At 50.9% G+C, this 22,150-nt stretch overlaps 4 protein-coding genes across 4 annotated transcripts; 3 read left to right on the top strand and 1 right to left on the bottom strand.

Moving 5' to 3' along the window:
* The first annotated feature begins 293 nt into the window (after positions 1 to 293).
* On the top strand, positions 294 to 1,684 carry LOC100906682 (MFS-type transporter SLC18B1). The gene has a single exon (XM_003739028.2). The coding sequence runs from the start codon at positions 332 to 334 to the stop codon at positions 1,682 to 1,684; it is 1,353 nt and encodes a 450-aa protein (XP_003739076.1). The 5' UTR covers positions 294 to 331.
* A 3,339-nt stretch (positions 1,685 to 5,023) lies between these two features.
* Positions 5,024 to 6,391, top strand: LOC100906537 (MFS-type transporter SLC18B1-like). The gene has a single exon (XM_003739027.1). The coding sequence runs from the start codon at positions 5,024 to 5,026 to the stop codon at positions 6,389 to 6,391; it is 1,368 nt and encodes a 455-aa protein (XP_003739075.1).
* A 1,508-nt stretch (positions 6,392 to 7,899) lies between these two features.
* LOC100906391 (MFS-type transporter SLC18B1-like) lies at positions 7,900 to 9,294 on the top strand. Its single transcript, XM_003739026.1, has one exon. It carries the CDS (start codon positions 7,900 to 7,902, stop codon positions 9,292 to 9,294), a length of 1,395 nt encoding a protein of 464 aa, XP_003739074.1.
* A 5,668-nt stretch (positions 9,295 to 14,962) lies between these two features.
* Positions 14,963 to 18,562, bottom strand: LOC100906247 (gastric triacylglycerol lipase). Its single transcript, XM_003739025.1, has 8 exons — positions 18,299 to 18,562; positions 17,831 to 18,132; positions 17,420 to 17,570; positions 17,214 to 17,309; positions 16,413 to 16,521; positions 16,244 to 16,323; positions 15,438 to 15,620; positions 14,963 to 15,328 (listed from the first exon to the last, which is right to left on the bottom strand). Exons 1-8 carry the CDS (start codon positions 18,560 to 18,562, stop codon positions 14,963 to 14,965), a joined length of 1,551 nt encoding a protein of 516 aa, XP_003739073.1.
* Positions 18,563 to 22,150: the final 3,588 nt, after the last annotated feature.

Here is a 22,150-nt window from a genome sequence, read left to right as displayed (position 1 = left end):
GGGCTAGACTGACGTGAGAAAACGCCAACCACTGTAGAATCACGCTTTCGAGTCTTCCATTTGATCTTGGAAGTCCCAAAGAGAAGTTCCGGGTCTCTATTTGAGGGTAAATTCGTCAGGCGCCAAGGAGCTGGTAACGATCGCTCTCGAATCCATGCGGCCGACGACTGAAATGAACAGGCCTTCGATGCGCCGCGTGGCTGCTCTTCTTAGATCGCTCAACGTCGAGATATTTGCGAGGGCTGACCAATGCGAATGATTCCTTCCGTTGAGCAATCATCTTACCCACTCTCGAAGAGCGTTTACTCGATGACTGAAACGCTCACTAAAAATGAGCTTCGAAGATGCCTGCGACGGGGAAAACCGTGACATTACGGATGGGACAGGTTCCCGAGAAGCTTCAGAGCATTCCTTGCCTTCTAAGCGTAGAATCGCTCTCGTGCTGAGTTTCTTGTGTCTGGGATGCCTTCTCCAGGGAGCGACTTACTCTCACGTGACGTCATTCTTCAACAAGTATGCGGTGCGGCACAAGTTTTTATCGTCCACTCAATACGGAATCATCATGGGATCGTACTGCCTCGTTTTCGTGATCGTGACTCCAATAGTTGCGAAAATTGTGACTTCGAAACGTTTCGAGGATAACTACGTTATGTTCCTTGGGTGGGCAGTAGACGCTGTATTCTGTATATTGACGTCGACCACGAGTCATCTTAAGGAGGGAACTCACTTCTTTCTAGGGACCCTCACTTTACGCCTATGCAGTGCAATCGGCTGTGCGATTGGTTTTTTCATGCTGTACATAGTGCTCGCGACTGAGATGAACCAGATCAATCATATTGTGATACCTTTGCTGGAAACAGTTTACGCCGTTTCCGTAATGATCGGACCAGCATTCAGCGGTATGCTCTATGATTACGGGGGCTATCCACTCCCCTTTTGGGTTATCGGGGGCATTTTATCGACTCTAACGGTGTCGGCTTTATTATTTTTCCCAAAACCTGTAGCAGTGAAACCTGATCAAAATGACGGATGCAACCCGTCGGAGGGCCTAATGCGGACTTTGGAGCTCCCGATTATCGTGAACGTACTGTGTGCGCTGAACGGCTTCGTTATTATTTCTTTCAACGAATCGACGCTGGCCTTACAGCTCGATTTGAAATTCGGCATGAGCACGTCAGAATCGGGACGAATGTTTTTCGCTGCAGGGAGCACGTACGCTTTCTCTAGTCTACTATTCGGTTACATCTCGAAGAGGATCTCAGATCCGCGCTATCTTGTCATCCTGGCTAACTCGATTGCGATCATCGGCCTGATTCTACAGGGACCGCTCATCCCGATCACACAGACGAAAAATACCGTAATCATCGCTCAGATGCTCTTGGGTTTCGGGCTGGGACCGACGTACGTCTGCTCGTTTCTGCAAGCGTTGAAGTATCTCGACAGCGAGAGCAAAGACACCTACGCAGCGCTGTCGACATTGTTCACACCGGCAACTTCGGTAGGATGCACAATAGGCCCTCTGATGGCGGGACTCATACTGGAGTATTTTTCATATAAAACTGGGGTGATGATCATTTCAGCGCAGCTTATTTGCATGATGGGCTTTCTGATCGCCACTGTGTTTTTCGCAACTCCAAGAAAGGTCGCGAAACCAGAACCACCCGTGAAACAGATCTCAGTTTAGGTTGCGTAAGATCGCTTCCATACTCACACCATCCCGGTTGCGGTTGGGGATCGAGACTCCAAAGGATTGTAGTTCCCGGGAGCAATAAACCACAAGTATGATGTTCGGAGAGCCATGTTTTGTCTTTCGGCGTCGGATCCGCTCATGGGGCAAATAATACGACCACAGTCGGTACATATTCGGCGTATCCAAAGCGAACTGTTCAAGTACAGCGCGGACTATCAGAGCCGCGCACGTAAGCTCCCTCAGGAGGAATGAATGACTGTGGAATCGGAGAATCGAGTTTGAGGAAATGAGCGATCTCCCTGTCTCGATCTAGTCTAAAGATGACCATGGCCGGTTTTCGGGAATTCTTTCACGACTTCCCTTTCCCGAGGTGATGAAGTGAAGTCATCGAGGTTTGTCAAAAATGAATCAATCATACGGGCTCTTCGACGGTCCCCAAATGACCGGAACTTGATGAAACCTTTCTGAAGAAGCGGAGTCCGCCGGCGGGAGTGTCGATCCGAGTCAGTGCAGCCCAGTTGGAGCTCGCCTGTCTGCGTCAGATCAACCGTGTTTAGTCGCCAGAAAAATGTTACATGGCCATATGAATATCTGGCGACCTTTTCTGTGCATGAGATCGTCAGAATACCGTTGAACTGCAGAAATACTCAGCGCGTAAAACAATATTGTGCCGTCCCTTAGAAGCCACCTCTTCTCGGGGTCACCGGAAGTCTGCGCGCGATTCCAGCGATTCTTCGGTTTTCGGATTTTCTGTCGGTTCCGCTCGCTTTGGCAGATTTCTTCGAAACTATCACCACTCCCCGTACTAGAAAGGGACCCTCACGCATCCATTACCACATGACTGGACTCCAGGAGCAATCAAATCTCACGGAAGCTCTTCGTTGAAGCTCGGCATCGTTAGCTCGCGGGAGGGCCAAAACGGGGCCGGGTGCCGAGACATGGAGCCAAGAGTCCACAACCAGTGTAAGCTGTAAGCAGGTACCTGAGAAGTATTGCAGCCGGCTGAGAGTTGAGACATTCCTCTCTCTCGCTCAGAGGGAAGTGCGTGGACAGTGGTCAATAGCATCGCCGATTCGGGAGAATACTAATCCATGCTCTAATGCAGCTGTTTATCTGTGAGAGTGTGAAGGAAAATGTTCTCACGAAGCGGTGCTAACCGCAATCATTACGGCATATCCATGGAACTCGAAACGAGCATCCTCCCTATCTCGCTCAAGACAGGGATGCTTCCGCATCTGCCCGACAGCGTTTACATCTCAGTTTTCATCTTGTATATTTGACTCCACAGAGGCTCATGCTGTATCGACGGTCTCAATGTTCCCGCTAAAGAATCCTGAAAATTCTCGGCAGATGTACGCGGAAAATCCGGCGTCGCGTCGGCACAATCACATTTTTCCAGATCACGTCATCTGAGATCTCTGGAGGGAGCAGGGGGCATTTCGCGAGCCCCTCGCAAGCAAACATTCGCTTACTTCAATCCAGGCTCACTGAGGAAAGTACGCAACATCAGCGTCAGTCAGCCTGTGGCCTGCGAATAATCGACTTCTGAATTCTCCATACGGGCATCCCTATGTCCAATGCTCTTCTTAGTTAGGCCCTGACTTTCAGGAAGCATATCCTTCTCCGTGAGCCCGGACTGGAGGGGCGAATGTTTACTTTTCGCGGATCCGCATACCATTATCAACAAGAATTGCGAAAGGTCGGTTTCAAGTGCCTCAATTCCGATCTTTTCCAGCGAGTCGACCCTCCCCATGCATATCGGGATTCGAGATCAGGTTCAACCTGAATGCCTCCGAGACCGACATACTGTTCCTCTACGCGATTGGAATGTGAGCCCTATCAAGTTTCGTCTCAAGGCAATCTCAGTAGAAATATCCGATTTCGGAGCGACTGCCCGATCGTTCGAGGACGTCTGGTCGACACGCGTCGAGTGGAGCAGAGGCTGAAATTCAAAGACTTGCACCCACCTTCACCGGACAACGAACGTATGATTGTCCGGGGCTACTTTATTTGATAAAAGTATTTTTCTTCTCGTCATAGATGATCAATTTCAGGCATACATCCCTACGACAGAAACACGGAGAGTCGGTCAGGATTCGACCGGCCAGCCGTCAAAGCGCAACGAGTTCGCTCCGGGAAGCTGGGAATGAGAGCTCTCCCGTCCTCGAATTCCTCAATTTGAATCAGGGAATGAGATATTGGATGACTCGCGGAGTTCAAAAAGCGATTGCATAAACCTTCTTCTGTGTTGTATGTCGGCTCCCTCCGAGAGAGTCCCTCACCGCAAGTGGAGGATGGCTGCCCGACTCTTCCAGCCGTACTACGAAATAGGACCGATGAGCGATCCTTTCAAGGGCGAGCGATCTGCCTCACTCCGAAAATCTCTCAGCTAAATACTCTCAAGTCTGGTTGGGGGCGATTTCCCGGGTTCCTCGGGGCGGTGAGCAACAGGGGAAGGGCGCATGTCTTCTTTCTTCAGCCGAATTCCTAAACGAGAGAAGAATTTGGACTCGCAACGTATCCGTCCCCAGCATCAGCTACAGTTTCCCGCAGAATCACGATACAATCATCAAAATCTCTTTTGAAGTCGGTTGAGCGCCCCCTCCTACTCATCGGGCAGCGTGCTCATCACTAGGAGACGTCGGCAAGTTTTTGACTCTTTTGAGGCTTTACAACTGTCCGAGGGATATCTCTCAGCACGAGTTTACAGCTCGCCGTAATCGTCGAAGGAAGACTCCATTTCGCTTCCGATACCGAGTCGAATGCAGCTTGCAACGCTCACCTAGACAAGCAGCAAGCGTCCGCCACCTCTGGTGAAACACCGATTTCGTGCCACAGTGGACCTCCTTGGTCGAGTGTCAGATGAGGGAGTGCGTTGGAATTTCGATTCGACACAGAGTGCGAGACAGATAGGGAAGGCGGTTCCGGAGGGTTCCCTGTAAAATCCCGGGAGCGGTGTTCATATACGCGCCATCTCGAATGAGGAATGGGAGTGTTTCGCCCCTTATCCCTGATCAGTCTTTTCTAAGTGGTTTTCGCCTGTGAATGAAATCATTTCCCCAGAAGCAAAAGGAAAATAGATAGCGGACTCGCCGGAGTCACGTTCAGTGTCACATATCTATCAACGACTCTCAGAGTTTAGCGGGTCCCCTTTCTCCGGCCTCGGTCGACGTCGGCTGCTCGTCTGCAACGCGTGATCAATTTAATGATCCTCTCACTGGACAAGCGAAGAAACCAGCAAAACACGTGGAAGTGGATGGTACGAACCCGGAACGCGAGTTGGAAGATAATCGAGGCGATTAAGTCGAGAGCTCGGCTGAAACTTAGCCGAAGATGACCGCCGTGACAACAGCTCCGAAATCTGCCGATTCCGCCGCCATCGAAGGCTCCTCGGGCTCTCCGAAGGGTTTCTCGTGGAAACGAGGCGGTCTCGTTATGATATTTTTGTGCCTCAGTGTTCTGCTCCAAGGTGCGACCTACAGTCACATAACGTCGTTCTTCAACGTGTACGCTCTCGAAGTGAAAGGAATCTCATCGGCTGCGTACGGAATCATCATGGGATCGTACTGTTTCGTGGTTGTTTTCGTCACGCCTCTCACGGCGAAGCTCGTCAGTTTGAAGTATTTCAGGGACAAAACGCTCCTTTTCATCGCATGGATCATCGATTCGTCGTTCTGTCTGCTGATGTCGCTAGTGTACAAACTCGGACGAGGAAATCCATTTTTCTTGGGATCGCTCACTCTTAGAATTTTCGAAGCGTGCGGCTGTGCGATGGGTTGCATGATGGTGTACGTAATCGTAGGACTAGAACTGAATGAAATCAATCACATAGTAATCCCGATTCTAGAGACAATTTACGGAGTGTCGGTCGTCGTCGGTCCTGCAGTCAGTGGCATTCTCTTCGATGTCGGTGGCTTCCCGTTGCCATTTTGGTTCATGGGCGGGACCTTGATGGCTTTGACGATGCTGGGATTGAGTTTCTTCCCCGAGCCACGGAAGCTTTCCCCGGAGGATCCAGCTCCGGATAGCGTCAGCATATGGACCGCTTGGGAGTTTCCCGTGATCGTCAACGTCCTCTGCGCTATGAACGCTTTCGTTCTGATCTCTTTCAATGAATCCACACTTGCTCTGCAACTGAACATCAAATTCGGGATGAGTGCCACCGAGTCCGGCATGCTGTTCCTGTTCGCTGGCGGCACGTATGCCTTATCGAGTCTGGTGTTCGGGTTCGTCTCAAAACGAATACTCGACCCTCGGTATTTCGTTTTGATCGGTCAAATAATTTCGTTGGTAGCACTGACGCTCCAGGGACCGCTCATCCCAGTCAGGCAATCGAAAGAGATCCTCATTCTGGCCCAGATTCTGCTCGGAATCGGTTCCGGACCATGTTACGTATGCTCCTATATACAGTCTTTGAGATATCTCTCGAAGGGGAAAGAATCGAAAGAGTTATACGCAGCTCTCACAGCGATATTCACACCGGCTACGTCGGTCGGCTGTACGATAGGACCCTTGATGGCAGGTTTCATCCTCGATTACTACTCGTACGAGACAGTGGTCGCTGTGAATGTTTCGCTCACGGTGGCGGTGGCCATCTTGCTGTTTTGTACAATTTGCATGGGTACCAAAACTTTTAAGGAGACCGACCAGGCTAACTCTGCGGACCGTGCAAGCGTGTCGAGTGCCGTGGTGAAACTGTAGAAGGGGTGGAGGGGAAACCAATTTCCCGGGCACATTTTCCAAGGAGTCCTCTCTTGACTATAGCATGGGACGAAAAGGAAGGAAATGTCTCGAGAGAATTTGCGACGAGAACAGCCATCGATGATCTCTCACCGAAAAATGAGGATTTTGGCGGAGAGGGTTAGCAAACACTGTGACGAAGCTCAAAAGATGCTGAACTCTTAGTGAAGCAGCATTTTCGAAGCGGTTTTTCCCGTATCTGCTCGGGCGCGATTCCGGCTAGATTGGCTCCTTATGAGCAACCGCAAGACGCTGTGAAGAAAGGATGCCGCGAGAGTTTCGGCATGATAAAAGAATAAAATGCATTCCTAGCAGTGCAACTTATGTTTCGTTCTGAGGCATCTTAGGCAGTGTCTGACCTTCTGACCTGGCCGAGCTCCGCGTGTAATCGGGCGATAAGCGGCTCTGGTGATTTGATTCAGAATTGATAGTAGAACTACGTCTCGGAGTGATAGTTTGTGGAGGATTCTACCGAAGCGAAGCATGGATCGAGGATCAAAATACATGGCGTGGTTTCCTCTTCCGGGAACGAACGGTAACAAAAGGAAGAAAAACAACGCAGGCGCATGAGCGACGAAGACAACCCCGGGCCACGTCCGAAATGTCATTTCACCCTCAATCGCCATCGACTATCGAAGCTGGTCACTTTTATCCTGAGTCACTCCGGAGTCAACGGCAGGTCTGCTTATCCTCATGTTCTCTCACGTCGAAATTCCGTCCGATATCGCGCGGCCGCTGGACCTTCCGGGCCCGGACTTCCCTTCATCATTGGTGGATCTCCGTTCGTCTAGTCGTGTACACATAGATAGCCCGATTAATTGAGACAAGGATGGATAGGGTTAAAGAAGTGCGAAAGCTGAAGAATTCGAGCCCTACAAGCTCTTCACGGTCTCGAATCTGTGAATTCATGGGGCTCGGGCAACGAATGGAGGATGATCTGGGATCAGGCAATCATCCTGGAGAACATCTTGCATTTTTGTGATCTCCCTGCACGAAAATACATCTCGCGCTCCGGAGCTCCAAGGTGCGGTCACTCGCATCCCAATGATGACTACTTCCACCGCTCCGCCTCTCGAACGTGATCTCGCTGAATGAACGAATAGAATTTCGACTGACTCAGCAAACAGCGGCAGATTTCCCGCACACCCTGCGATCGCCGGTGAACGAGAGCTCGCGGAATGACGATTTCTCCCGCAGGTTGCCCTCTCGAGTTGAAGGTTAGCAAATCTTAGAATCACCAGCTATCGATCATATCCGGTAAGTGAGTGAACAAAGGAACTGTGGAAAGATGGGGGAACATCTCGAAATACTCCGCGCTCTCGTCTCAAATCGTCTTCAGCAATCAGCGCTCGAGCGAACAAGTGAACCAGGGAACCTCGCGTGAGCGGGCAGGCGGATCGATCCGAGTCGACCCGTCGTCGTCGGAAGAAGCCGGGAACGCGCGCAGACGGTGTACGGTGTGGTCTCTGATGAACCGTACAGGGTCCTTGAGGAGGAGGCATTCCGAAGCCGGTGCAAAACCCCCACGCTTGCAATGGAGACGGAAATTATGTGTACTCACCTTCTTGTGCCTCGGGGGACTGCTCCAAGGTGCGACCTTCAGCCACATAAACTCGTTTTTCAATCTATACGCGCTCGATGTGAAAGGACTTACCTCGGCCGAGTATGGAATCATCATGGGGTGCTATTGCTTTGTGATGGTTTTTGTGACCCCTCCCGCGGCAAAACTCGTCAATCTGAAGCTCTTCAAAGATAAAACGATCCTATTCGCCGCATGGACGATCGACGCCGCGTTCTGTCTCATGCTCTCATTTGCGCACAGATTCCCGCAAGGCAATCAATTCTTCTTCGGCTCTCTGATCATTCGAATTCTGGAAGCGGTCGGTTCCGCGATGGGCATCATAATGCTCTACGTGATCACTGGGCAGGAGCTCAATGACATCAATCACATCGTCATCCCGCTCTTTGAAACGATTCACGGAATTTCGGTGGTGGTCAGTCCAGCCCTTGGCGGGATCCTGTACGACTTCGGAGGGTTCCCGATGCCCTTCTGGGTGATGGGAGGTGCCTTACTCTCCGCGACGATGCTGGCAGTGGGCTTCTTCCCTGAACACGTATCGCCGGCGTCAGAGGAGAAAACGTCGCAGGATAACGGTACACGGTCCGCTTGGAAGCTCCCGGTAATCGTCAACGCGCTGAGTTCAATGAGCGCTTACGTCTTGATATCGTTCAACGAGTCGACGCTTGCTCGGCAGCTAAATGTGGAGTTTGGCATGGATGCTACCGAGTCTGGCATGCTATTCTTCTACGCCGGAGGGATGTACGCGATCTCGAGCTTGGTATTTGGATTCCTCTCGAAGAAAATCTCGGATCCTCGATATTTCGTATTGCTTGGCCTGATTACCTCCATTGTGGCACTGGTACTATTGGGACCCCTAGTACCAGTCAAGCAGACTAAAGGAATCGTCATATTATCCCAAGTTCTGTTGGGCGCGGGTACCGGACCCTCATTCGTATGCTCCTACATGCACTCTCTGGAATGTATATCTAATGGTCAGAACACTAAATGGACGTACGCAGCCTTGTCAGCTATCTTCACACCTGCGGCCTCGATCGGGTGCACGATTGGACCTGTCATGGCAGGTATGATTCTCAACAATTACCCTTTTGAAGCAGTGGTAGCCGTGAACGCCTTGCAGACCGCTGTGATGGCACTTCTGCTCACATACACGATCTGTTGCACTGGAAAATCCCCAGAGGGATTGAACAAAAGCCGGAAGTCTGACGAAGAACCCAGAGTTGAGAGAGAAGCGTCCATATCCGGACCTCACTCGGCAGTCGAAATACGGAGAGAAACTCTTTGAGAAATATGCCGATGATTGTCTTTACTATGGAATACCTCTTATCATTGGATAGTCTACGCGAAGTTTCAGGTTGCACATTTGATTGCTCAGCGTCGAATCGCCAACTTGCTTAGAACTACGTATTTCAAGACGTGCGGAGAGAGTGACATTCCTACCTAGATCATCTCTCCTCGCGTTTGAGGAACCATTCGTTCCTGTACAGGCTCCGCGACAATAGGGGACTTCGTTTCCGAAGGCGCCAACGTAAACATCCCTTATATGCGGCACTCCGAGCACTAGGATTGAGACATCATTTGTGTCATTCGATGGGAGCGGATCTATGGTATACATTCATAATACTTTCAATATATGCTACAGTCAAAATGAAAAATGAGGCGCAGGGTGTCTCGGTAATGATCATAACCAAAAACTGATCGCGATAAACTTGAGATCCGGATCCAAATCGGGTTTCGATTCTGCGAGTGAAGAATACAGTCGTTTCCCTTGGACATCAAACTCTCGCTCACGGGGGATTTTCCGGCTAGCCCCGGCCGAGCTCATATATCCCCCTTCATTTATTTAGCCGCGGTTTCAAAAGGCGTACGGATGAGGATAGCTGTCGATGTTGATCATTCACGAACGAAGAGATCCTGCATAAGAACCACGATTCTTTAGGATGCGTAGGAATCATATACAGGACAGATTCCGGATCTGGACCGATGATGCTCGCGGGCCCTCCTTGCGCCATGGAGATCTGTGCTAATCGAGAGGACCTGGACCAGCGTGAGTGTGTCGGTATCAAGGAAAATCGAATCTAATCGCCGAGGGCTTTCGACAATAGATTGAGGAATCGTTTGTCGTGGAGATAAGGAAACGACACCTGCAGACTTGTTTCGTCGAAGAGCATATATCGGCGTTAGTCGGGATCGATCTGCGATACCCGCATTTCCATTCCGCCTCGGAATTACGAATCGAGCATCTTATCGATAAGCGTCAAAGCGTGTAGTTTCAAATCTTCGTGGTTCGACTAAGAGCTCGCCAATGTGTCTTTTTATAGCTAGATACTCACCATCATCTTCGCCGCTCATCTGCTCGGTACTCGGAGACTCGATCGGATAGCTTCTTTGTCGGCGACGCCTCGACCTGTTCATCGAATGAGTATCCGAGCATGATAAGCACAAGATAATTGACCGGCGGGCGGGATGCAATGATGTCGAACTGTGTCGTGGTGGAGCCATGGTGGTCCTTCCCCGGCTAAGGCTTGCAACCGCGTGTGCCTATCATGGGGGTGCGATTCCCCGCTGATATGTTCCTCCATCACAAGGGACGTAAACTTCCAGAAAATTGATGACGCGGCTAATCAATCTCGAGGGGCAGCGAGCATTTTAATGAGCATCATAAACTTCATCACTACGGGGTGAGACTTCTCTCGACAATGAGCCAATGCAGTTTCCAAAAGACTCTGAACGAGGTGATAATTATATGGTGAGGGTGAGGAGCAGCGTTCGAGGCAGCGTGTATCCGAATGAAAATTGGGAGTGTTCGCGAGCGCGCGCCGATATTGAGCTTGTTGACGACTTTATTACTAGCTGACCAGATATCAGCTGAGTTCGCGTCAATTATCGAGCAGACACTAATTAAAACATCGTCAACTATTTCATAAAACAAAGCCTGTTATTATGGCCAGCCGACTCCCTCCCTCTGAGGCACGAACTTGCCATACTCTCGAAACTCGAGCACTCGAGCGTGAAAAGCGGAGAATTGTGACTTGGTGACGTCAACACGGGGCGCCACTTAGGTAGCTCCAGAGTGAACAACACTTAACGATCGATGGCTTCCGCAAAAAATATTCCTCGCTCACTTCGAGACTTTCTCGAGATCAGACCCATCGAAATGAGCGTGAGGGATATGATCGGGAAGGTGCCGAATTATATTTGGAACCGGACCGGAGCGTCGTCTCTCTCACAGGGAATTCAAAGGGAGAAAATGTGCAGTATGAAGGAAGCCTCGCAGGTCGAGACCTCGTGATCGCTAAGCACGTCCTGCTATTGGGGGTTTTCGGTGTTGAATCAAAGATCGATTGAGTCCTGATCGGAATCTTTTCTTTCAGAGCGCTTCTCTTGGTTTCGATCGAAGCTCAGTCGGACCGTAGGCCAAATATAAATCAGAAGCTGAGAAATACGAGAAACTCTGTCGCTTAGGTACTGTATATACGAGTGAGATATTAATATTGGAAACGGACATCTTGTGAGTTGGGGCGTCGGAGATCCACAGGAAGACGCTCCGAACAAAGCCGCAATGAGCTCCTCAGAGGTCCCGATGGAGACCCGAGGATGAGCTTTTGATTGAGAATTCTGCCCTCGGTAAAAGCTCGAAGAGCATCTTCATATGACCTAGTTGGAGACTTCCGGATTTTTCGATCAGAATTCCAAGGTTTCAATACTCCTGGTAATGTCCGGCGGCCACGATTCTGAGAAGGTAGACGCGCTGAGTGCCTGCCCCGCTCCCTCTATGAACGTGACAACGAAAAGGGCCTCCGGCAAGAACCATCGGTCATAATCTCTTCAAATATTAGTCTTTCATACCTCAGCTGTCTTCTCCGATTATCAGGTTTTCCATCGATTTTGTGCGGATTGTTTTTTTTGTTCTTCCTTGCCTCTTGGCCCTCGAGTTGTGCTAGGCCCGCCCTCCGGTCAGCGGTCGGCAAGAGAAACGACGGGGAGAGATTTCAAATTGATCTCGAGAATCTGAGATTCGGCCCGTGGTCTTTTCTGCGGAACACTGCGGCGCGGCGAGCAGAGCCGCGAGGCAAATGCAGTGATCGCCCGTTTGTCTACCAGGTGCTGCATGTTGCCTCAATATTTGCAGGCAGTCTCTCAGAGGATCTCAAGTGACTGAGAAGACAAGAATACACTTCCAAGCAAAGGATCGGTAGCTCCATCGATCGTATATCATCGCACGGGTTCTCGGGACGACTCAATTCTACCTTTTTGCTTGCGCTTCACGGCCGATTCAGCGATTTCCGTTGAAGTTCAGAAGGGAGCTCCCGGCTGCAAGCGTGCCGATTGACACACCAGTCTTGCCAGCCAGTATTGATCAGAACACGCTGCACAGATTTTGAATGATTTTGAATCAGCAAGACCTCCAATCGAGCTCGACCGTCCGCGTCGCGTCGGAGCGAGTTCCAGATCTAAGCCTGGAGCACCGACTGGGCTGGACTCATTCCTGATGTGGAGACTGAGCATTTCAGAAGGTATCGGTTGTTTGCCAGGAGGATTTCGAATCTTGATCAGTGATCAAGATTCAGGAAAGATCACCAATCTTTCCCTAGGATCTGCCGGAAAGAAATGGGCCGGTTTTCAGGAGTCAGTGATTTAGTTATTGCGTCGACTACTGTCTGAAGGAAACACTTGGTGGTCCTCTTTTTTCTCGCCTTCCACCATAGAAATGTCCGCTTACGTAGCACTCCCTGCTTATCAATGGTCATATTCCAAGAATGCCCGCAATGACCGAGAAAACATGCGACCAACATGGCGTTTACACATAAGATGTTCCCTTGTCAAGTACGATCTCTACCTCCCGCCGCGAAGGGTCACTGTCTCCGCGGAGCTCGTGGGCTCGTTGCGGATCTTGATGATAAGTTACCCCATTCTTCCATACAAGACGGTAGACTGATGGGCATTCCGTTCATTCTCTCGTAGGTCGCCCCAAATATCGTCTTCAGGTATGAGCCCCGACTGTTGACTCGATCTCCGGGCGAGCCGACGCGACGGATGGAGGCTGGAATTCCATTCGAGATGCCTAATATAATTTCTGAAAACTCGAACCGCTCCTATGCAAAACCTCTCTTGATCCTCCTCGCAGCGATGCGATCGGCAGCGATATTCCGAGACTTCTCCCCTCAACCTGGCGAAGTAGAACGAAATGAAATTCTCGGAGGGTCAGGTAAACAAGTACAAAGAGCAGCCAGATCTATCCGAAGCTTCCACGGAGACGCGGCAAGTGGTGCCGAGTTTTGAGAGCCGGTGAGCAGCGGCAAATCTCTAAACCTCCGCAAAATTGGCTGTGGCCTTGAATTCTCGCTGATTTCGAAGGCTGGGGCTCCCGAGGCTGCGCCATCCGATGCTGGAGGCAGTCGTCCCTGCCTCGGACGGATTTCCTCTATATTGGCTCCGACTCGCGAGCGTGGGAAGCCTATCATTCCGAGAAGGTCTCCATTCATACATCCCATTCGACAAAATCTCTTTCGAACATCCGAAGTCCAAGTCGCGGTCGGAGATTCTCCGCTGCCCCAGCTCATAGCCTAGAACTACCGACGATCGACTTCTAGGATCAATCATCCTCTCCAGTTGCTTCGCGAGAGCTGCTAAAGAATGCCAGAATTTTCGGTACTCAGAGAGCTCCCGAGGCCCGCGAACTATTCCACTGACCTATGGCGAGCGGCCTGCGGGCGATGCCAGAGAGGGACCCAAAGGATCCTCTCAACGATTATGAAGTCCGTGAGATGCGTTGTGGCGCGCGGATGCTTCCCCTGCTTCTCATCAGAGGAACTTTGCGCGTTAGCGATCGGGGGAATCCCCACTCCACAGCTCGCTCCTCCCCAAGGGTCACACGCCCGGAGCCGCTCAACAGCGACTTGGCTTCTTTGGCCGGGAACGGATTATTGTTCGAGAGAAGCATCTCTCCCGCAACGAGTCTTAGATGCTTCAGGAGTCGAAAAGCCTCCCCCTCCACGAGTGGGCTCGACAATCCAGGCTCTCATCAGTTCTAGGATGAGCCTCCTCACTGGGAAGGTCGGACATGCCTGGTGACCCATGATCGTACGTCAAGTCGTGCCGACTGTCGGAATTATTGTAGATACATCGCAGTTAAATCTCGTTGCAATGAACACCGTTACAACGAATTTCCAGCACAACGAACACTCTGTCCCCCTCCCCTCTGACTGGCTTACCGTAGGAATAATGCTGGATAGCATTCAGTTGAGCGAATATTGTATACAAAGAACGGATTCTGCCGGTCCCGCGCGGTTCGTTGTGAGGGAATTCTGCTGTATTTGGATACATGCGCAAGAATTCGAACATATCGAGGTCCCCGAGGATGACAAACACCTCCAGGTTCTCGGGAGTCAAGTGTCAAGTCGCGACGCAGACCGTGCCATGGATATAGAGGGAGACATCGATGCGAAGGGTTTTTCATAAGCCCGAGTTTGAATCTAGACTCGGGGAATGATCATGTTTGATAGCAGAGCAACGTTTGCTTTTCCAGATGAGGAGACCTCGGAGTCAGCGCTCCAACTCCCGCAAGCAGCCTCGTCCAGCGTCCGCTCGTTCCTCGTGGAAACCAACCTGGAAGCCGCTGGGATACCTTCTCAAAAACCGTACGGTATCGTCGTATTGAAGACAAGCGATCTCATGAATAAATACTCGATTTTGTTTACTTGAATCACCTTAGCTTTCGATCTCTCGCCCGGAGGGAACGAATGTCAGACCTTAAGTTCAAGATAGCTGCAGGAAGCCTCGCCTACTCAGAGACAAGCCTTCGGGTGTGGATTCCTTACGCTCCGCAATGGAATTTCGGGTTCGAGCCTGCGATCTGAGGAGGTCAGCACATCCGGGAAGGGAAACAATACTTTTGCGCACCAGGACCCGATCGGGAACTCCGGGTAGGACTGATGTGATGTTCGGAAGTACTATCCTTTATTTTGGAGGAAGCGGTCATAATAAGCACGCTTATTCGAGGACTTTCCAGAAACGGTGTAGTACAAATCTTTGATGAGGGATTCATCGCTGCGGGCTGAACCTCGTTCCGCATCGAAAGTCTTCATCTGATAATACATCGGGTCGTAGACCAGTTGGCGTGCGTCGAGACCCCAAAGGAAGTCCATGTGAAGGAATTTCTGTACGGCTATGTGGTAGTTGCCATTGTTGTAAATGAGGTGGCCAAAGTGCTTGTTGAGCAAAGTGATGTCGTGCTGGCCCGCGAAGACGTCATTGTCGGCGTAGAACAAAAGCATCGATACATTCACGTTGGCAAGGTCATACTCGGGAGGGGTGCCCTGCAATATTGCATGCTTACGTTCTTCCCGCTTTTCCGTGCACAAACGTGGGGGCTGAACGCTGATCATATTTCCGAAGAGAGAGTAGCTGGGGAAACAGGCGTCGTACCTTTCCGTAAACTTCGAGGTTCGATGTTTTCTTCCGCTGTCGAGAGCCAATAGCCTCGATCCAGGTCGTGTCATCGAAGTTGAACTTTTGAAATCGTTCAGACTCCTTAATCTGGTAAAACTGTTGGAAACTTGCGAAGGTTGTTCCCGCTGGGAAATGTGACATGATCACGCCGAGCCGAGTCTGAAAACGGGACAAATTCTCCGTTTTTAGAAGCTTGTGATATCTTCACGCGTTGATACCACAGAGATGCTTTAGGTTCAGAGGACCGGAGAGCACTGAATCTAAAAACTTGCTGATATAAAAATTTCATCAAAGGCCTTCGCCGGATAGAGCGTTCCATCGGAGGGGCGCCATCGTAAAGGAAAGCATTTGTCGGTCCGATTGAAAGACTCATCGCTGCGAGGACGGGGAAATTGGAGATTTCTCTGAAGATTTTCGGCGGGAAGTTCTCCGCAGCGTGGCTCCTTCCGGCCGCTGAACTTGCTGCAGTATCTCCCGCTGAGTCGCTGTTCTGGGACCTCGGAGGTCCTGTTGAACGTACGCAGACGCTGACTCTTGGGAGGAGGACGCCGCTGAGCCGCCCGTCGGATTGCTCATCCTAGCCAGCCTTCTGAGTGGCTAGCTTTTCTGCATTCGAATTCCGGAGTGCTGAAGACCTTAAGAGATTTCTTCCTCCGAAGCGGAAGTTCTGCGGGGATACTCCGGTTGGAGCGTCCCAGGGGGCTTGAGTCTAGGACTGAGTTTCCTCATGGTGGGAATTCGCCACGAGAAAAAATGGATATTCGCAATAATCAAGTACTGACCCTGTTCAGACGATAGTAGTTCGTTGCTCTCAGCAGAGAAGGATCCTCGATGATGTCCAGCACGGACTCGCAAAGTAGACCTTGAGCGAAAAAGATGCGAATATCATTTGGGACCTCTCCCTTTTTCGCTGATTCGACAATGTCTATCGACAGATCCCTCTGAGATTACCTGTCATTGCGCAGACCGGAGCTGTCATGAACCAGTACGATGGATCGAAAATTTGCTCATTGTTGAAAATCGGTCGATTCTCGTACATCAGATTCTTCAATACGGTTTTCTGGAAGACGATAAAGAGCGAAATACACCTAAATCCAATCGAATGATCGAGGCAGTCGGGGATTTCCCATCGATGCCGGATCTAGCACGGCACTCTCTACAGCGAAACGACATATTTAGCGCCCGAAAACGGAGAATTCCGTGGTCATTCGATCAGGGTTCCAGCGGGCGGGCTCCTGGTTCGGCGAGCCGCGGGGTCAATTGAAATATGATTCAGGTTCGGGGTCAATGGTTGTGGTTCGACCATTTTGAATCATTAGCTCGACGTTGGAAAGGAGCTTCGGATGTGTCGCACCGCCGCCCCAAGTCGCCCTCCGAGGGATTGCCGGAGACCTCTGATGGATATTTTGTCCTCTCGGCCCTCTGGCTGCTCGTTTTTGATTTGAGCCGCTCTGAATTCAGAATTGCAAATCCAAGGACGAATACCAAATTTCCATCTACTTTGATTGAGTTCACAGATTCCGTTGCCGACGCGGCTTCTCGGCGGTGAGATCCTAATATTACTCGATTCGAACTCAGCAAGTACTGCGTGGACTTGATTTTCAGCGACGCTTATTCCCGGGAATACAGATACGCCTCCTCCTTAAGCAGTGTCACGAGAATCATAGACGAGATCTGCTCATATAAGTCATGGAGACTGAAACCTGAGATGAATATTTGTGCTCCATCTCCAATCCTATTCCAGTCACTTACGATCGGTTCCGTGAGCGACACCCGCCAGAGGACCCGGAGGAAGCGGCTCGTATCCCGGAAGAACACAGCTGGGGCTAAGGCGGAGAAGAGTCTTACCTGTGGGAAGTTACGAGATAATGCTTAGAAGTAATCAAGTGAATCCCCTCGATCAGAAAGGATCGAATCGCGAGCATGGGAGAATACTTGTGTACATATATCATGATTACTTTGCTGTTGTATTCGGGGAGGTCAGATAGCGTAGCGAGCAGCCCGGTAGCACCTTTGGAATGCGCTACAACATGGAGATCCTTAAAACCAGTTTCGTTTAGGACGGCATCAATCATCGCTGGGGTATCCAAGAGTGCCTGGTCGTCAAGCCTGAGAGGAGAAGTGAACCCAGACCGTCATGTTTCAGATCCGAAGCTCGGGCTCGGAAATTTCGCAACGAGGACTCGAGTGCTCTCATAACACAACGGATCATATCTCAAGCGGGTGTTTGACACCGACAGAATAAATCTTCATACGGTCCAAGCGGGATCGAGTACGAGATCGGTGACATTATTCGCCCGTCTCGGTGAGGAGTAGAAGTTCAGCTGGCTCGAGTCCACGAAAGTATTAAGGGAAGGGGTGACACTTACGTGGCGTTATAAATATTCGGATGGGTGCTATTGCTCATAGAGCCATATCTCGTCCCGCGGAAGTTTCCCAGCCACACATCGTATCCCATATCGGCAAGGAAAAAGCCAACGCTCTGATGTGGGAGGTTCGCGATGAAATCGAAGCTCGATGTCATCACTCCAGGTAGCATTAGTACGGGTATCGATTGGTTTGCGATGAACGCCGTTTCACGCCGAATTCGATGCACTTGCAGAATCACTCCGTCTGTTGTGCTGACCAAATGCTCAGAAAAAGTGTAGCCGTTGTATCGGACGTAGTCTCCCTGGAGGCGATAATGAAAATGGAATTGGAGAAAATACGCTTCGCGAACAAGTCCGAATATCTCCCCGAACGCGATCTTTTTGAAGCCCAGTCTAGCTCAGAGTTGTCGTGCTTGGCTTCCATTCTGTGAAAGAATCTTTCTCGATTCTCCTGATCGGAATACTCACGATTGAATTCATCGCCAGAACGGCGTCCGGGTCCGAGAGCATCAGTTGGCGAACCGTTCGGAGCGACTGTCGGAGCCCCTGCTGCACCGTCCCGAATATCGAGTTAACGCTCGAGGCAATTTGCGAAACTAGACTCGGTCGCGATAAATTTATCTGCCGATCCGTCGACGTCGACGATGGCGGTGGCTCGTCTGCCGTCGAAGAGATCCCATATCGGGGCGAGCTCAACAGGAGGACGAGGACGACGATGAAAATTGGTGTCATATCGACAATGAAAGCACGGCCGATCCCCGAGCCACTTCACTGGCTGCTCGTATTCGAGGCCTCACGAGCCCTCAAACCGACCACCACGTTCACCCTCCAAGATATTAACACCCGTTTGCTCACTAGCACAGCCGTGCACTCGCCCAGGAACACAGGGGAAACAATAGCAATGACAACACCTATTGGAACAGGATAGATATATTGGTGGAAATACACACACACTCAAATATATATCAAAGCGGGAAAGCTTCAGGCCCAAAAGACGATGGCTCATTGGCTTATCGGGCGCAGATGGAAGATGAGGGAAGTCGCAGCGGTCGCCGCGGCAGAAACCGACGACCGATCGCCGCGACGAAAAACAACGCTCGGGTATGTGTGTCAAACCACGCCGGGTTTCCTTATCTCGACGACGGAGCTATGACAGAAGACACCAGAAGGAACGTTGAACGCTTATTAATCGAATGTAAACAAATATCGAGGGAGCAAGATGCCTCCGAACTCTAGAGGAACTCATTTGAGAGTTAAAGTCAGACCATCATACTCCGACTCTATGGGTTGCCTAGCAGATTGCTCAGCTTCGCGGGGGGGGAGAGGAGGGAAGTCTAAGGTCTGATTGTTTCCACTTCGGTTTCAGATCGGCCTGAAACAGCTGAATAGGAGTCCGTGGTCACAGTCTCAGCTCCGCCGCTCGAGTGGTCGAGCAAACGAATGTTCTCCCGTCCACCAAGCCTGAACTGATTCCGCTCCCCAGCGCTCGGAGGGTGACCGAGGGATTATCCATAACCGGAGTTGAGCCAAAAGTTAATGGCATGTGAAACGATGCTACGAATGCCCTCTCCTATCGCTCCCGTCGGTGCTGCAGCTTCTCGCAGTGGTGCTCCGTCTTCTAGTTTCAGCCAATTTGGATTCTCCGGCTCATGGATGTGAAGGCTGTTTATGTCCAGAGAGTCCGGCCATTATGAGAAACGAACGCTAGGAAGAGAGAAGTGAAAGGATCGGGGAAGCTACGCACCCTACGCGAGTTTACTCAAGGGTACTTTGTGGGAGTCTTATTTCGACCGGAGTCTGCCTCGAGGTTCCGAGTCAGCAGGACGATATGGGGAATCGTACGAATAAATTGAGGGTGATGATATTGACGGTATCGGTCACCACTAATTCCACTCATCTGCATCCGATGACTCATTCACCGAACAGACAAAGACTCACTCCGCGATGCACTCTCGCTCGAGATGGAATGGAAGGCTTGAATGTATCGAGTAAGTGGCCACCGGAATGTCTCACCCCGGATATATTTGATTAAATTCGCCCGCGAGTGCTTCACCTCAAAAGTGTCAGAGATTATTCGCTAATTCAAGAAGGCTATCGAACAGAGGCCCAGAGGAGAGGAGCGTCCCTCCCTCCCTCTTGTTTGCGCGCCCGCTAAGTCAGCAAGCGGCTTCTGTACGAGAGAATTGAAATCGCGGGGAGACGAGAAAAAGGCCAGCAGAACCATAATGTGGTGTGCGATAAGAGAGATAATGGTCAGGATTGCGCAGAAAGCGGACACATCCCGCTCCTGGTGGCAGAGACATTCAGCGGGAAGGAGACACAGACTCCCGCACAGACCTGCATTGAGCCATGATGGCCTGCGCGAGGGGAAATCGTTGCTTGCTTGCGGATAGAGAGGAGATGAACGAAGAAGAAGAAATCGGCTCCGCTCCTGGATTTTATCCATCCCGCATCGAGAGGTGGAAGATATTGATGGCGCGGCAGCTCTCTTTCACTGCAGCGCTGTTAAGGAGTTGAGTGCTCGGATGAAATTGATGGGGTGTGTTCTGCGGTCGTCTGTTCCTCCTAGGACCAGACTTCCTCCTTGCTGTGAGCAACGCTCCGAAGGGCTGATGCTTCCGCGGGGCCGATTCGCGTAAAGCATTAAGTTCTTCGCGGAACTGCGCTTTGTCCCCGTGTTGGTCGTCAAATACTCGGAGAAAATTACACAAATACCATGGTAAAGCCCCGAGTTGTGGCTCTCTCCGAGCCATCGAAGATTTCTGGGATGGGCCGTTAAGGAGAGTGTGTTGCTCTACTTCTGCATGCCACTCCGCGAATTCTCCGTCTCCGTATCGAGGATTCCGATTCGTTAGAGAAGCCTTCTCGCTTGGTTGCCCGGCTGCATTCTAGCTGGGGAGCAATTCGCAGATTCTGGACTTGATCGCTCCAGCCAATATGCATTTGCCCTCTGGAGCTGTTCACGGGATGCTTATCTTCGAGATATTCAGGGAACGATTGAAGCCTTGAATACCGACCCAATGCTACAGCTGATTCAAAGGAGAAGACGGTGAGCCAGCCGACTTACTCAACTCGAATGCCTGCCATCGGGTCCGTTTTCTGGGAGCGTCGTTGCAGAAATTCAGATAAAACTGCGGCAGCGTGCGGCGTCCCGGTATGAGGTGAGCTGGATCCTCTGATCTAAATTCCATGATTCTCCTAAGTCAAGTATATTTCCACTCACATCCGATGAATAAATCTCGACCCAGATTTTCTTATTCCTCTTTGACCTGAATTGTGGATAACTATGATATCTATGACCTGAAATTTCTGAACATAAGGAGCGAGGCTGGTTTTTTGGTGCCTCGCCTTTCAAAGCCATGAGGTAGGCGCTCCTGGGCATCGATTCCTCTTCAGCTATGAATCTAGGTGATGAATATCTATCAATTATTTATCGAATAAAACCGACCTCCTGACTATGGTGTATGGGCTCTGCCGTATCTCAGAGTCTGGTAGTCCGGAATGCGGGGCTTTGCGGAGGGAGAATGAGATATATTATTCTTTCGGATCGTCAGACCATCCGGATTTTCGAACATTGAATCACGGATTTCGCGCTCGGGGATCAAATGAGAGCTCGGCTTTGTTTCGCCGCGGTTCCGAGGCGAAATGTGTTGCATGATAGTCGGTGAAGGTGCCGAGGGAGCGGACGACATGAGTCATTTCTTGATGGACACTGAAGCTGCCTCAGCCAGCTAGCTGGCTTGCCTGGGCGATACACTGTGGGGAGCAGGGGATACCGCTGGGGCGCGGGAAGGCGAGTGGGAAGATAGACTGACTGAGCGGGACAGGCCGACAGACTCACGGGCAAGCAGGCAGTCTGCGGAGGGCGGACTGGCAGGCGCTTCGGGTTACAACCGACCCTGAGGGATTCATTTTTTGGCCAAGAGTGGCCCTGCTCGTATGACTGGCGACCACCAGTCTCGACGGTCAGAAGGCAGCCAGCAGCCGAGAGGTATTATAAACGGACAAGCCATCAGGCAACGAATTCATTTCGTGACCTATTCATGCCGTGGAGCACTCGGATATTCACTTCAATGAGATCGTTAGTCTCAAGACCTATTTCAAGCGGTTCCAGCATGTTCCTCCAGAGAGGGGCGCACTTCACTATGAACGTAATCTTTTGGATGGACGAAACTTGTTCTCGAAGCTCATCATGACCGAATCAGCTCTCTGCTGATTGCCAATGAATTGACCCGATCCGGTTCCGCCTTCACTCGTGGGTACTCCTGATTGTGATCGGCGTTGGGAAGATCTCGACATCTGCATCACATACATATGCTT

Source organism: Galendromus occidentalis, unplaced genomic scaffold (assembly GCF_000255335.2).
Source record: "Galendromus occidentalis unplaced genomic scaffold, Mocc_1.1 scf7180000076381, whole genome shotgun sequence".
In the NCBI taxonomy this organism is placed as follows: domain Eukaryota; kingdom Metazoa; phylum Arthropoda; class Arachnida; order Mesostigmata; family Phytoseiidae; genus Galendromus; species Galendromus occidentalis.
Note: the sequence above shows the minus strand (reverse complement) of the source record. Positions and strands in the feature narration are given on the sequence as shown.

What these genes read in the sequence shown, in the direction of transcription:
- LOC100906682 (XM_003739028.2), top strand. Translation starts at nt 332, where the DNA reads ATGAGCTTCGAAGATGCCTGCGACGGGGAAAACCGTGACATTACGGAT.
- LOC100906537 (XM_003739027.1), top strand. Translation starts at nt 5,024, where the DNA reads ATGACCGCCGTGACAACAGCTCCGAAATCTGCCGATTCCGCCGCCATC.
- LOC100906391 (XM_003739026.1), top strand. Translation starts at nt 7,900, where the DNA reads ATGAACCGTACAGGGTCCTTGAGGAGGAGGCATTCCGAAGCCGGTGCA.
- LOC100906247 (XM_003739025.1), bottom strand. Translation starts at nt 18,562, where the DNA reads ATGACACCAATTTTCATCGTCGTCCTCGTCCTCCTGTTGAGCTCGCCC. An exon ending in TCCGGTCTGCGCAATGACAG is followed by an intron (nt 16,324 to 16,412) that starts GTAATCTCAGAG and finishes TTTTCGCTCAAG; the next exon opens with GTCTACTTTGCGAGTCCGTG. An exon ending in ACCTCGAAGTTTACGGAAAG is followed by an intron (nt 15,329 to 15,437) that starts GTACGACGCCTG and finishes GCAATATTGCAG; the next exon opens with GGCACCCCTCCCGAGTATGA.